This window comes from Anopheles bellator, chromosome 1 (assembly GCF_943735745.2).
Source record: "Anopheles bellator chromosome 1, idAnoBellAS_SP24_06.2, whole genome shotgun sequence".
Taxonomy (NCBI): domain Eukaryota; kingdom Metazoa; phylum Arthropoda; class Insecta; order Diptera; family Culicidae; genus Anopheles; species Anopheles bellator.
The window spans coordinates 13,187,553-13,202,246 of NC_071285.1; the positions used below are offsets into that span (position 1 = coordinate 13,187,553).

General features: G+C 52.5%; 2 protein-coding genes across 2 annotated transcripts; both read left to right on the top strand.

Annotated features, from left to right (window-relative positions):
- Positions 1 to 6,858, top strand: LOC131216069 (serine/threonine-protein kinase BRSK2). Its single transcript, XM_058210469.1, has 13 exons — positions 1 to 204; positions 611 to 696; positions 835 to 975; positions 3,698 to 3,848; positions 3,918 to 4,133; positions 4,206 to 4,405; positions 4,471 to 4,829; positions 4,905 to 5,078; positions 5,146 to 5,307; positions 5,376 to 5,542; positions 5,603 to 5,959; positions 6,363 to 6,496; positions 6,663 to 6,858. The coding sequence occupies exons 1-13, from the start codon at positions 1 to 3 to the stop codon at positions 6,736 to 6,738; spliced, it is 2,427 nt and encodes an 808-aa protein (XP_058066452.1). The 3' UTR covers positions 6,739 to 6,858.
- Positions 6,859 to 10,850: 3,992 nt separating this feature from the next.
- Positions 10,851 to 13,670, top strand: LOC131215062 (mutS protein homolog 4-like). Its single transcript, XM_058209438.1, has 3 exons — positions 10,851 to 11,837; positions 11,901 to 12,680; positions 12,750 to 13,670. The coding sequence occupies exons 1-3, from the start codon at positions 10,851 to 10,853 to the stop codon at positions 13,668 to 13,670; spliced, it is 2,688 nt and encodes an 895-aa protein (XP_058065421.1).
- The last annotated feature ends 1,024 nt before the right edge of the window (positions 13,671 to 14,694 follow it).

Sequence of the window (14,694 nt, forward strand, 5' to 3'; positions counted from 1 at the left end):
ATGAGTCGCGAGGTGCAGAAGGAGAACGCCACGCCGAGCGGTACGACCGAGGGCCACCAGTACGTTGGGCCGTACCGGCTCGAGCGGACCCTCGGCAAGGGCCAGACGGGCCTGGTGAAGCTGGGCGTCCACTGTGTCCTCGGCAAGAAGGTGGCCATCAAGATCATCAACCGCGAGAAGCTCAGCGAGTCGGTCCTGATGAAGGTGACGACGATGGTTCCGATCCCCGCAAATGCGGGATTTCAGTCCGCCGTCCGCCAAACTCCATCGCGTCGCTGTGGTCAATAACCTGGAGCACGGTTCTGGTGCGAGGGTCCACAGGACGTAATCGATAACGAAGCAATTAACTAGGCCTCTCACCGGGACCGTGTGGTGTCGTCGGGTGCCCTCGGATGCTACGCGATGGGGTTTCTTTGTCGGCGGTCCGGCGCGATCCCTCGGTTCCCAGGGACTCTAATTAATTCTTTCATCTTCATTCTGCCACTTTTCTTCCGCCGACTGCCACTACTACTGTGTGATTGGAACCACTCCATGTCCGCCGTGCTGTGCGGGTTGCATACTCCATCCTTCCTTTGGCGTACCCTTTGGTCAACGCACGGAACGAGCGTAGGTCGAACGGGAAATTGCCATTATGAAGCTAATCGACCATCCGCACGTCCTCGGGCTGACGGATGTTTACGAAAACCGGAAGTACTTGTAAGTATCGACTCCACAAGTCCACTCCCTTGTTTGGGGCCCACGGAAAATCTCACCAGATCCTACATCCCATGCTTGGTTCGCTTCTCACGCAATAATCCGTCTCTTCCGTGACCTCCAATATGGCGCACGGTGTAGGTACCTCGTGCTGGAGCACGTGTCCGGTGGCGAGCTGTTCGACTACCTGGTCAAGAAAGGGCGGCTCACCCCGAAAGAGGCCCGAAAGTTCTTCCGACAGATCATTTCCGCACTGGACTTCTGCCACTCGCACTCAATATGGTACGTACATTGAATAACGTCCCCAGCGAAAGGATTATCTGGTTACATGTGTGTGAAACGGACCATCCCCCCGCGAGGGGGGCGGGTTATCTCAGCGAAGAATGTCAGATTGTGAAGTGACACACTGCCCGGCGAAGCGAACGAAAGGAGCGATACGAAGAAACACTGTGCCAGGGTGTGTCGCAACTTTGTGTGCCTAAAATACAAAAGGGCCTAGGGACTCTGCGCCAAGTGAATCCTTACAACGCACACGGCACTAGACGCCAGTGAAATGGCCGTGTTGACCATCCCCTGACAAAGAGACTGAGTTTTTCGCTGTTCGATTTTCATGTCCAACCGCTAGGGAACCTTCGCTAGTTGCCGGCGACAGATTGTTTGCTGGAGATACCTTGTTTTCCGCACACTTTCCGTTGCGTGTTAGTTAGTGCGATTATTATTTGCCACCTTCGAGCAGCTGTCCCTAGGGGGTCCCTTTTCGTTAATAGACACTGTGCTTCGGTTCGCGAATCCATAGCATCTGGGTCAAGTCTAGGGCTACAGAGGCCTGCCTTTTTCGCTCAGTTCGGGCTTGTGCCGGAATTATGTAATGCAAATCATCGGGACGCAGAGCAGGATTCGATTGTCGATGATGATGATGGTGCGCCAACAAGCGTCAGTGTCCTGGTGTCCGCACCAGCCGGAAGTTATGATAAGCGTACCGATGCTTTCCGTGGGTTTCCGAAACAAAGCACGCACACACAGGAACCCGAAGCGTACGGTAGCAAGGACATCGAGGAAACGCAACTTTCACTTTTGCTCTGTGGTCCACGTCGTGCAGGAAGCGCAACGGATGGTGGTTCCGGCCGTGCGCGGCCTGGCATTGTTGGTGTCTCTGACAAAGCGATGTCAACCGTGCATCGATCGGCTGCATAATTGATTTATGATGGGCCACCATCACCATGCCGGTCGAAAAGAGTAAGAAGATGGGAAACCCAGCCCACCCAAACCAAAGGGCCCTGCCAAGCAGGCAAAGCTTAGAGATCGTATCGATCGGAATCATATCGCGCGGCCGAAAAATAAGGAAAATAAGTGGCAAAAAAACGGTGCACCGTGCTTTGGGCCGAGATTTGGGCACTCGCGAGAAGGGCACTTGTTGAACGTGACGTCCCACCCACGACACGACAAACCCGGCGGTCCACCCAGACTAGCTTTTCACGTGGTTTCTGGCGGGGATGAGATTCCGACAACGACTTATCGTCTTGCGCTCTAATGGCGCATCCCTTTCTGGGTTTCATTTTATTTATTTTAAATTCACAAAGGGATAGAAATGAATCTTATAAAAGTAAATCAGACAAATTCCCAGGAACGAGATACCATTATCTAATTGCCTCCCTGTTATCCTGGTCAAGGCCAGAACAGTATTAGAATCGGTCGGTCTCACCAGAAGCAATTGATTTTGCCCAACAGGAGTCATCCAATATGTGAGCAGCTTTTCAATGTCACCGACAGAATCGGCCTGAACGTCCGAGGAACCGATACGTAGCCATCCGAGTTTGTGTCATAATCAGCTTACAAACTCGCCAAATCGCCTTGATGATTAAACCGAACCCTACGAAACCCCGTTTCGATGCACTAATTTGTCCCCCCGGAGCCAAATGTGGGGCGGAGAAAGGATTGTAAGCGGATTAGGGATCGGCCTAGTCGGCTCGTCGCCGCGACAGACCTAAGAATCGAATTTCAATCGCAAAATCGGAAGCCCGGGTTACCGTGGGTTGGGCCAAAGGATGTCGCAAGCCACTTCAACGAGACTGGCTGCTCGATGGCTTTTCTGGATGCGTTACTGGCCCCGGTCGGGCCAGTCTACCGACGCCTGCGAAGCCTGCGTTTCGCTGCCAAAAACCGGGCATATCCCGATGACGCCTGGCGTGCGATATGTGTGCATTAATTCAATTTTCATGGGCTCGTGCCAAGTTGCCGGGACAATCATTGCCATGCAACGGCCACTAAGGCCACTTGCGGCACCAGCTCTCACAAAGAAAACCGTTGCAACAATGTTTTGTTTTTCTAGTTCAGGGAGTTTTGGTCCCTGGAATGTGTATACATTACTGCGCTTTCGGCGCCGAAAGACGTCACGGAGTCGACGTCAAACTTTAAGAAGAAAAGCACCGTTCGCCGTTCCGTGAACGCTTAAATCTGGCACGCGTCAGCAGCAAGGAGGGCGAACAAAGAACTTGGGGCGGCTCGGTTTCAACATCGGCCCACATCGAGTCTGGACGCTTCCCATCATCCTGCTGGGAACGCATTGAATGGCGCTTTCGTGAAATTTAATTGGATTACACACTTGCTGTGCACGGTTGGGTCCGACGGGGTCGGCCTACAAAGTGTAAATAATTTGGTTAGCGTCCAAGAAATTTAGACCTCCGCACGAAGATGTGGCGAGACCCGCGTTCGTGCAAATCTTGGCTCTGGCCACGTTCCCGAATGATGAAATCCATTTTTATGCCCACCGCCGGAGAGAGAGAGAGAGAGCTCGCACTGTATCAGTTCCCGTTGCTGATCCAATTGGCAGAGGCTGTTGGGGAATTAAAAGCGGGATTTTGTAATTAAATTTCATCTCACGACACACGGGGACCGACGACCGAGGTCCAGGCGGCATGCATAATCACCGTGTGCAATCCATTTGTTGCTTGTCGTGTCCCGTTCGATCGGTCTAAAACTCCCGTTCCATTCCCGCTCGCCGTAGCCACCGGGATCTGAAGCCCGAGAATCTGTTGCTGGACGACAAGAATAATATTAAAATTGCCGACTTCGGTATGGCCTCGCTGCAACCGGCCGGTTCGATGCTGGAGACATCCTGTGGTTCGCCGCATTATGCGTGTCCCGAGGTCATACGGGTGAGTATGCGGACGCTTAACATATCTGGTCGCGTGTCCCTTGAATAACGATTCTCAACACAAACGCAGGGTGAAAAGTACGATGGCCGTCGGGCGGACGTGTGGTCCTGCGGCGTCATCCTGTACGCGCTGCTGGTCGGGGCCCTCCCGTTCGATGACGACAACCTGCGCCAACTGCTGGAGAAGGTCAAGCGCGGTGTGTTTCACATTCCTCACTTTGTACCGCCCGACTGCCAGAGTCTACTGAAGGGTATGATCGAAGTGAATCCCGAAAAGCGTCTCACGGTGGGTACCTTTTTTGTCCCCGATAGTCCAGGCTACTCCGGTTCTAATCTCCCTGATTCGCGAATTCCACAGCTTGCCGAAATCAACAAGCATCCTTGGGTGACGGCCGGCGGCAAAGGAGAACTGGAGCTGGAGCTGCCCATGATGGAGGTGGTCCAGACGCACGTCATCCCGACGGCGTCCGCCGTCGACACGGACGTCCTGAACGCAATATGCTCCCTCGGGTGCTTCAAGGAGAAGGACAAACTCATCCAGGAGCTCCTGAGTCCGCAGTAAGTATGCGCGAGTCGGTGCCTCGGCCAAAGTGATCACGCGGGTGTCCTTTCCGTTTCGGCAGCCACAACACCGAGAAGGTGATCTACTTCCTGCTGCTGGACCGGAAACGGAGGCGTCCGGCGATCGAGGACGAGGAGGAAGTGCTACGGCCCCGGAACGATATTATCGAGATTGCCGATCCACCCCGGAAGCGGCTCGATACGTGCCGCATCAACGGAAGCAGCAGCCTGGCGGCTTATGGTCAGATTAGCGAGGGGTCACCGCTCACCTCCCGGCGCCAAACGTTCAATAATGGGCACCGGAGCCACAGTGGTAGCACCGGAAGTAGCAGCCGCCGGTCCCCGTCGTCCGTGCCCCTGTCGCGCAGTTCATATCAGAGCCCGACGCGGGGCGTCGTAGTCAACTCCTCGCAGCCACTAAGTAAGTAGACAAGTCAAGATGGGAAGTTCCGGTCACAATGGTTTTCAATGGTGCGTGTCCTTCCATGGCTTCCAGATCAACTCCATCCGCCGCCATCGCCGAACGCGGCCTCGAACCGACACTCGAACTACTCGCCACGGAACAGCACCAAGTCGCAGGTGATCGAATCCTCGTCGCCGGTACACCATCGGGCCAACTCGGGGCCGGCCGTTACGGTCGGGCTGTTCTCGGAGACCGACTCCAACAATAGTGAGTGTCTGAGACGGGCGAGGCTCGTCTAGCGTCGTTGGCTCATGAACTCCTTTCTTCACCACAGTGACATCATCAATCAATGCCATCCCGGGTTCGCCGATTCTGGGCAGCCCGCAGCAGCAGCTGCAGGCCGTCACCACCGGCAGCCAGCTGTGGAAGACACGACTGACGAACATTAAGAATAGTTTCCTTGGCAGTCCAAAGTTTCACCGTAGAAAAATGCAAAGTAAGTCACGGCACCCGAATCCCTCACATAATCTCACCGAACCTGCTCGTTCTTCGTTCACGACACAGTATCAACCGAAGAAGTGCATCTTACTCCGGAGTCGTCGCCGGAGCTGACGAAAAAGTCCTGGTTCGGGAACCTCATGACGACCGAAAAGGACGAAACGTTTACAGTATTAGTGAAGGGTAAGCCGCTAGCGACGGTCAAAGCTCACCTGATCCATGCCTTTCTCTCGGTACGTACGTCCACCGACCTATTCCCGTGCCGATCTATAACCGATCTCCCCCTCACACAGATGACTGAGCTGTCGCACAGCGTCCTCTCGCCAATGTCTTTCCGGGTCGAGTACAAGCGGGGCGGCACCGGCCCGACCATGTTCCAGCGGCACGTGCGGATACAGGTGGACATCAACACGATCTGCAAGCAGGGCGACGTCGGGGACATGCTGTTCGCGATCACGTTCACGCTCATCTCCGGCAACATCCGGCGGTTCCGGAGGATCTGCGAGCACATCCAGGCGCAGGTCTGCTCGAAGCGCTACCCGGCCCTCAGCAGCCCCACGAACCAGCACAACAACAAGTGCACCAACAGTGTCGCCGAAAGCATATCCTGCGGGTCGGACACGAGCGATCGCATCAACTACAACAAGCACGTAAGTGTGTTTGGCTGCATGTGTGTGGCTGTGTATGTGAGGATTTGCTGCCTTTTGCGCCTTCTGCTAAAGTCCGAAGTTCGAAGTTCCATATCCGTACCCTTCCGCTTTCCTTCCGACTCTCTCTCTCTCTCTCGCTGTTGACTCTGGTACCTCGAACGCTTATGCATGCTTTTCCACTTTTCCGTTCGTTTTGTGACCTGTCTTTTCTGGTGAACTCGTTGCGGAACTCGCTCCTGTGCCGTTGCTGCTGCTCACCTTGCCACTGTGTAACACCACACCACGCCTGCCACCACTCTACCATCACCACCATCACCACCACCACCGTCCGTCCGTCCGTCCGTCCGGGGGTCGACCGTGCCCGTGTGTATGTCTTTGTTTGCCTGGGGGGCTTCGACCTTAGAAGGAGTCCGATATCGAGCAGGAGACGTTCTACGATACGACCAGCATCGGCAAGACGCGTCGCTCGTCGGCCACCTCCTCCAACAAGAACTCGGTCTCGTCCGACGAGATCGAAATCAAAACCGTCCGCTCGAGGTAAGTGACTAACCTAAGCTAAAGGGTCGTGCGTGCGTGCGGCGTCAGCGGTGAGTTGTTGAGTTCTGCAAACTTTAAGCTTCACCTTTTCACCTGTTCTGAATTTGTTGCCGATTGGTCTAAGGTTCATATCTGTGTCGTTCAATGGTTTCCCTCTTCTCGACAGCTCGGAATCCACCGAACGGGAGCGGGAACGCAGCACGGAACGGCCGGCGGCCATGTCCGGTAGTGCGCTGGTATGAGAATTATTTCTCTGATAGGATTCAGCGCACAGTGACACTCCTACAGAGACAGCAACCGGAAACCAGAAGCGGCGTGGTGGTGGTGAGAACGTAGCAGCGGCAAACAGCGCCAGCCCGGGCGCCACCGGTGACGCAGACGCCAGCGCGGCTGCCGAAGATGAGGTCGATCCGGGCGAGTTGCTGATGTTGATTGGCGAACAGATGGAGATCTGACTATAAGCTGAACCCCCGAACGCCGGGCATTGCGACCCGGCCCCAAACTCTTCCCCTATCAGCCGAAGGATCGAGCGGCCTAGAGGAGTGTGGCTGACCTTCCCCCGCACATACCCGATACCGTACCAGCAGAAGAACAATCCACGTATATACATAACGATACTTCAACTAAACCAACCAATAACATTATATTGCTACCGGCACGTTAACGTAACCAGGCATGGCGTCGCGGTGGTCCGTTGGAACTACTAGAGAACTACCACTACTACTACTACTACTACCGATCGAACTTAAAACTGGCGGACAGACGAGGTTGGCGTCAACAGCCCCACGGTGGCTCACAGTTCTTCACCACTTTTTACCGGGTCAATTTCGCGTAACGAACGTAACGCAACTTTAGAAACGCCCAAGATGAACTCACTTTCGGTCGGCAAGGACGCCAATGGACGCGCCATTTTACCAAAACCAATTATCTTAGGGCAGCGTGGAAGGGAAAACGGAGAGTGGTGTTATTACAGGGTTTTTGCTAGCAGTACGATCCACTTTGATCGATCGAAACGAAACGAGAAGACGTTGGATAGTTCCGAAAGCCGAGCTGGGACACTACCAGAGGACATGAGTGATCAAGTAGAGAAGGTGAAAGCACTAAGTAGGGTACTACCATTATAAACTACACGGACAACACACGGTCTATTCGGCTTCGTAGCAGACTTTCCCATGGATCCTTCCGGAGAAGCTAAATGTTGCGCCGATAGCTGGCAAGGCTGCCCGGACACGAACGATACTTTACCTAAGAGCTAGCAAAACAAAACAGAGTAAAATAAGAGGCTAAAGCAACAACTTAACCTAATTGCTACAATATTTAAACTTAAAAAAGACTACCCTATTGCTTTACCAAATAAAAACGGGGCAACGTAGTACGATGCGAACCTAATGCTCTAGAACCTAGGATTACGCCTGTTGTCCAGCGCGGCGCCACACTGTCTCACTGTATCGGAAGCAGACACAAACACACGTACACACGTCCTAGATGAGGAATCGCTAAGTTGAAACACTCTCATTACCTTCTTTATAAATACTCAGCGAGATGGCGGCCGATTGGCGGTGGCTATTTCATGTAGGGAAACAAAATGTAGGGAAAATTCAGAAATTCTAGTCTAATTGCTGCCACTCATATGGTTCGATACACGTGGGTCACACGAGGACGACGACGACGGTACAGGAGATGCTGTCTGCCAAGGTTCACAGATTTAGTGCAATTCGTTAGAAAACCACAGGAACCGGATACGGGGACGAACCGATTCCGCGCAGGAGGAAAGCGAAGGGTTTGCTTTACTGTTGTGTTTTCACGGTGTACCCGACTTTCTATTCTTCCGCTTTAACCCTTTTTACTCGCGACGCTTTTATCGCCCGGTTTTTCCATTTTACGAACAAGACACAGGGGAAAACTTAATTGTTGTACAGAAACATTCTCCAACGAATTTCCCCGAAACTCCCCCAGAGCGGGTGGCAGCGAGAAGGAAAATCAAAATGTAAATGATGCTGAAACCAAAAATAATGAAAGGTAAAACGGAAACCGGGAACCTTCTTGCGAAACCGGAAACCGGAGCCGGACAGATTACGCATGCAAATACAAACCACAGACGCTTATTAGTTTTATCGCCTAGAACGGAGGAACGGGAGAGCGTATAAATTTGGTGCGGCAGTTTTATACGGCATACGGGGAAAATGTAGTGGACGAATGCGTTGTGTTTTTGCCGCCACGGTAACATTATTATTGGCTTTTTGTAGGGTAAGATAAGAACAGTGAACATATAACGGCAACCTACGGTGTAGCAATTGGGCAACCGGCAAAATTATAGTGTAAACGTTAATAAAAGAGCAACCAAACCTGTGCTTCGTTTTACAGCCATTGGCGGTGTTTTTTGGTGCAATCTACCGTTACGAACACAAGTTAGTATGCCAGCCAGCCAACGGTACACAGGTCCTGTCTCGGGGCAGAGTTTGCTTGGCTGACGTAGCTTTTGGTTTTGGTTAAATTTATCCACATTCATCTATCTCGTATTCTCACTAGTTCACGAGGGGCACGTTTACTGTAGGACTTTTGGGCGACAAAGTGCGCGAATCATTAACCATTTCTACCAGGCAAACATCTCAAGTAACATGGCTTCAAGCTTCGTCGGCACGGTTTTGGACCGAACAGTGAACAGTGAAATCAACCTTCTTATGCTCTCTTATGATGGAATCACTAGAACAGGACAGGCAGGAAGAGACGGTAGCAGTAGAGTCGTTTTGGTCCTACCGTTCACACTATAGATATAACCGGAAGCAGAACGGAAGCCTTGTTGCGGTCACACATAGAGGGAGCGAGAAACGTTTAGTAGCTCACCCGGTCTGTCCTGCCCTTTTCGCTCGACTCAAACGACACCCAGAAAGCACTAGTACACGTTCTACCGAAGTAGTAACAAACATTATTCAATAGATATGGAAATCAAAAACGCATCCCAAAACTAAAACGCCAATAGTGGAAACGAAGTCAGAAGGGACGGCACTAGTCACTCTACTGTCCCCTCCAAATCCCTGTCTCTACAATCCACAAGTAACGAACGATAGTATGCATTGCTTGAAGGATGAATCGGTAAATGGTCCGCAATTTTCAGCAGTCCAGTAGACTCGATAGGCTTTCCAGAAGGGACACGAAATGAAACACAGACCCACACCCAAACACACAGAGAGCATTGTAATTAATTGTAACGAAACACAACACGCGCCAAAAGAAACACACGAACAGCTTACGCCATCACATTTACTCATTATTGCAGCGCTCGTTGTCCTGCTACGTAGTTGTTCGGGATGAAACACCCGATCCGCGATTAAGTGAATAAGGGACAGTAACAGTAAGGCAGGTAATAATCTAAAATTGAGTGTCCGAGAATCGCATAACGAACACGTGGTTGTTGCTTGGCGTGGCTCGGACGACGGATGTGACGTGGATCGCGCAATAGGACGCGCAAGGCTTGCGCAGTATCGTGTTAACTGTACATGAATAGAATCTAAAAGGGAAACCGGCATGGCATGGCAGCGAAAGATATTGCAAATAGAAACCGGAAGGAAGGAGAAGCGATTCCAAAGTAGATAGCTGCATTGATGACTGCACCGGGGAAAAAGTGGACAACAAAATCACTCAAAACGAAATCCCGGAAGTTATAACAACTTATCAAGCAATTCTGGCACCAACACACACTCACAGGAAACACATGGTCACAAACACAAGCATAGTATCACATTTACACCTTTTCGAATGGCGCAGCGCAGAGACGGAGACGGAAAGACAGACAGAGGGAAAGGGCAGAGGGAGAGGGGCACAAGAAGGACACTGTGTAAAATGTAAAACCAATGTTTTTGTATAAAGGAAAAAAACCAAAAATAAGCCGATAAAAATATTACTGTTCAGCAGGTCAGCAGTCAGCAGGAGTCCGGATGCTGCGTTGTGCGCTAAGTTCCCGATGTGCGGCCTTCCCAAAGGATGGCAGCGGAAAGGGGTCAACAGGCGACAGAGAGAAAGCGAGAGAGAGAGAGAGAGCGCGCAAGTTAGATAAGCAAAAGAAAAGGAGAGGAATAGAGAGAGAGAGAGAGTTGGAGATTGAGCAGGGATCATCGGTGTGCAAGTGAAAATAATATACAATTTCGAAATACACGCCATTGAAATGAATCTGTGTCGGTGTGCGTTTTCATTCGATCGTCTCTCCGCACGTTCGTGTACTTTTTAACGAACTATTCAAAAACCGAAGCTAAAACAGATGACATTTGGAGCTGCGTGTTCGATTAGTTCTCCCATCTCAGTTGGCTTAGTTTTTGGTGGAAGGAATTTAGTCAGAAAGTGAATAGTTTGCGCTGCCATGAACTTTATTCCGTACCGCAGCAGAAGTGTCCCTGTGCTGGCCGGGATGCCGCCAGCGATGCGATCGGGGTTTGGCGCTGTCCCGGAGCGAATGGAACGTTCGATGCCGTACCATCGGAGCAGATCGCAGGCGAACCTTCGTAGAGCAACCAACGTAGAACAGGGGAGCCCTAGGGAAGAAACAGCGCCTGCCGCTAGTGGTGAAGGTCAGCGGCGAAGCAGCTCTTACGTGATCGTGGTGATAGCCGAAGGTCGAGGACACGCGGCCCTCGAGATCGGTCTGGCCGCCATCGACGTGACGTCACCGCATCTGCAGATCACTCAGTACGGGGACAACTTCTGGTACTCGGTAACACTGGTCACCCTGCAAGGTCTCGATCCGACGGTCATTTTTTTCTCCGAGCACACGCTGGAACACGGTACGTCCTACCTCCCGAAGCTGGTTCAGCAGTTCTTCCCCACGGTGCAGGTGCTCGGTTTGGGACGCTCCTACTTTAACGATGGCCTGGCCGAAGCGTATCTGGCGCAGCTGTGTTGTCGCGATTATGGCAGCATTCGAGGCCTCATGCAGCGGAAATACTACGGTCTGGCGTCCTGCGGGGCACTGCTACGTCACTGCAGCGAAACTGGCCTACTGCTGATCGCGCACCGTTCACTGAAGCTCAGTTACATCGACAAAATGGCAACGATGACCATGGATGTGGAGTGCGTCGGGCAACTGGAGCTACTCCGATCGCTGCAGACGGGCAACGAACGGCAGTCTTTGCACGGTTACATGAACCACTGCGTTACCGGCATCGGAAAGCGTCACCTGAGGGCGAACATTATCGAACCGTGGACCAGCCGGGAGAAGCTCCAGCTACGATTGAACTGCGTCCGTGAACTCCTCGGCAAACCACCCGTACATCAGGACATTCGCAAAGTCCTGACCGAAATCAAGGATCTGGGTGGACTGCTTCGACTCTCGATCGATATTGATCGGCTGGTAAGATCGATCGAACACCTTCGTCCAAACCTTGATTTAATTTCTATTCCGGTACAATTGCAGAAAACCAGCCACCAAAATACCGTCCACTTGCTCAACCAAGCGGCCAGTCTGCGAAATGTCCTCAAAGCCGTACCGAAGCTACGCGAACTGCTGCGAGATATCCGGGCGGAGTATTTAAACGATTTGAAGCAAGCACTAGAGGACGGCGTGTATACCGAGCTGCTAGAAAAGATCCGCCAAACGCTGGATGACGGTGGCCCCGGTGGCGAGCGAAACCCGACGTATAATCGCCTCTTCCTGGTGCGCTCCCAAATCAACTCCATTTTGGATCTGCTCCGTACTCTCTACTCGGGTGTGATCGATGAGATTCGTCAGTACGTAGCCGAGTTGTGCCTTGAAACGCGCATGCAGCTCAAATTAAACCACTCGCGGGGTCACGGTTTCCATCTTCTGTACGTCCTGGCGAGCGAAGAGGTGGACAACGTGGCCGAACAGTTGTCGGCCTTTCAGATCCTGGGACGCGTGGGTCGACGCTACACCCTCACGAATGGGCGGCTGATGGCGTTCAACGAGAAGCTAAACTCGGTCGGGAAGGAAATCGAAGAGATCAGCTACGGTATCATCCAGCAGTTGATTGCCAGCGTCCGGGAGAGCATCGATGCGGTGTATAATCTGGTCGGTTGTCTGACCGATTTGGACGTGATACAGGCACTGGCTACCGTCAGCCATGGGCGAGACTTTTGCGAACCCCGGTTCGGGGAGGAAACGAAGATTGTGGCCGGGCGCCATCCACTGCTGGAGTGCTTCGGTGCTGGTCGCAAGATCGTTCGCAACAACGTGGTAAGCGCCGCAGGATATGATGTACCCGATCGAATCACCATGACGATTTTCTGAATGTTTCTACCGTAGATTGCTACCCCCGAGTACAATGCATTCATCGTAACCGGGCCCAATATGAGCGGCAAGACGGTGTACATGAAAACAATCTGTCTGCTGCAGATCATGGCCCAGCTGGGATGCTACGTTCCGGCGACATCAGCACAGGTTCGCATCGTCGATCGTCTGCTCACGGTCTTTGGCAATGCCGACAGCGTACAGCAGGACGAGCAGGGCGTTTCTTCGGCGGCCCAAAACAAGCTACAGTTTGTCCGTCACTGTCTCACGCCGACCAGCTTGGTGGTGATCGACGAACTTTACGGTGACACGCACCGTCCGGACACGACCAGCACCAAATGGGCCCAACTGGAGCAAATCGTGCGGCACGTGGGTTTTTCCGGAGACCAGGACGCAATCCCGACGCTAGCCGCCATCCAGAAACCGTTCGTGTACGTGACGACACACTGTCTGGAGATGCTCCGACCTCTGGAGCAGCATCACAATGTATCCCGGTTGTGTCTTCAAACGGAATCCATCAGCGTGGATGGTGTCGAGCGGCTGAGGTACAAGTACGTCGTCACCGAGGGACACACAACGGTGCAGAACTATGGCCTATCGTTAGCCCGTACCTTGAACATTCCGCCGGAAGTGCTTGATCGAGCTGCGGAATTAAACAGTGGCCAGTTGAGGCAACACTTTGCACAGCTGCTTCCGCACAATCGCACCAATCTGTCCACCACGCTCGGCACCCTGTCGACGCAGACTAATTTTAGTGAGTTTTTCAAACTCTTCTACCATCTGTACGCGAAAGTAGCCGATGCGGCCCGAAACTCGGCAGACGTGCAAAGTACGCTGGCCGAGGAACTGGAGTCGTTCGTTCGTTCCGTGCCGGAAGAGGTGCGCGCATTTCTAGAGGCCACTCCTCTCGATCGCTTACTACAGCTCGATGGTTGACGCACTGGGCTGATCGAGGACACTGCACTGATTGTGCCGTTTCAGGTCGGCACGAGGATGTAACGTGGGACGTTATTTTTGTTTTTGCCACAGCCTTTTGATGGGTTGATAGGTTTCGATGGTAAATAAACGACGATCCGACGTAATTCAATGACCTCGCGGGTTTCTGTTTTCAAAGTGGAGTCAAGTAAAACTCAACCATTGTCGGAAGCATTTGAAGGCTCATTAAGGGGCGTCCTTGGCACGTATTCGCATCAAGTTCTGGACATCTCTTCACCGCTTATTCGATAAACCCTCGGTTTCTCTCTTTCGTGTCGGGTCATGGCTCATGTTCCGGCCATCTCAATTGAACGAGATTAGAGTCAATTTATGTCACCCTCAGGGGCTTGTAGCGCACACACTTAAGGTTCATTGCGTCGTGCATTCCAATAACCGATGACCTTTCGTCGGTCCCACGATCGCGCCATGCGTTCCGGTTCTGGAGCAGAAATCGAAAGTCTACAAAAATTCTGCTTCGAACCAGTGCGTAATCATACCTTGTGCTCTTGTGTGACCCCACGTTCTGGGTCATCGCTGGGCGTTCCGAAAACACACCGAAACACGCTATCAATTGGACGGGGAATTTTAAAACCAGTCTCATCCGGTAACGTCCTAAAATAGAGATTATTGTGCGCAGTAACAGGGCAAATCCGTGCCATGATAACAACGGTAGTCGGATGCGTGGCTGACCGATCGATTAACAGCGAAGCAGCTTCCCTATGGCAACAACTCCCGCGATATCGAGCCGCTCGCCTTCTACTTGAACTAGCGAGAACTAGCAACGGGAACTGGTACTGGTCCGGCGCCATTGACCATGCAAAAAAGGTTGCAAACGAGCCGCCATTAGAGTGAGCGAGCGAGAAGCAAAGGGTTCTGTCCTCCATCCTTTTATCGAGTTCCAGTGCGTTGTCGTCGGCGGGCTGCATGATCGTCGCGACACTGCGAATCAGTGCGCCATTGCGTCGAGAAGTGTGCGTCGTCCGGG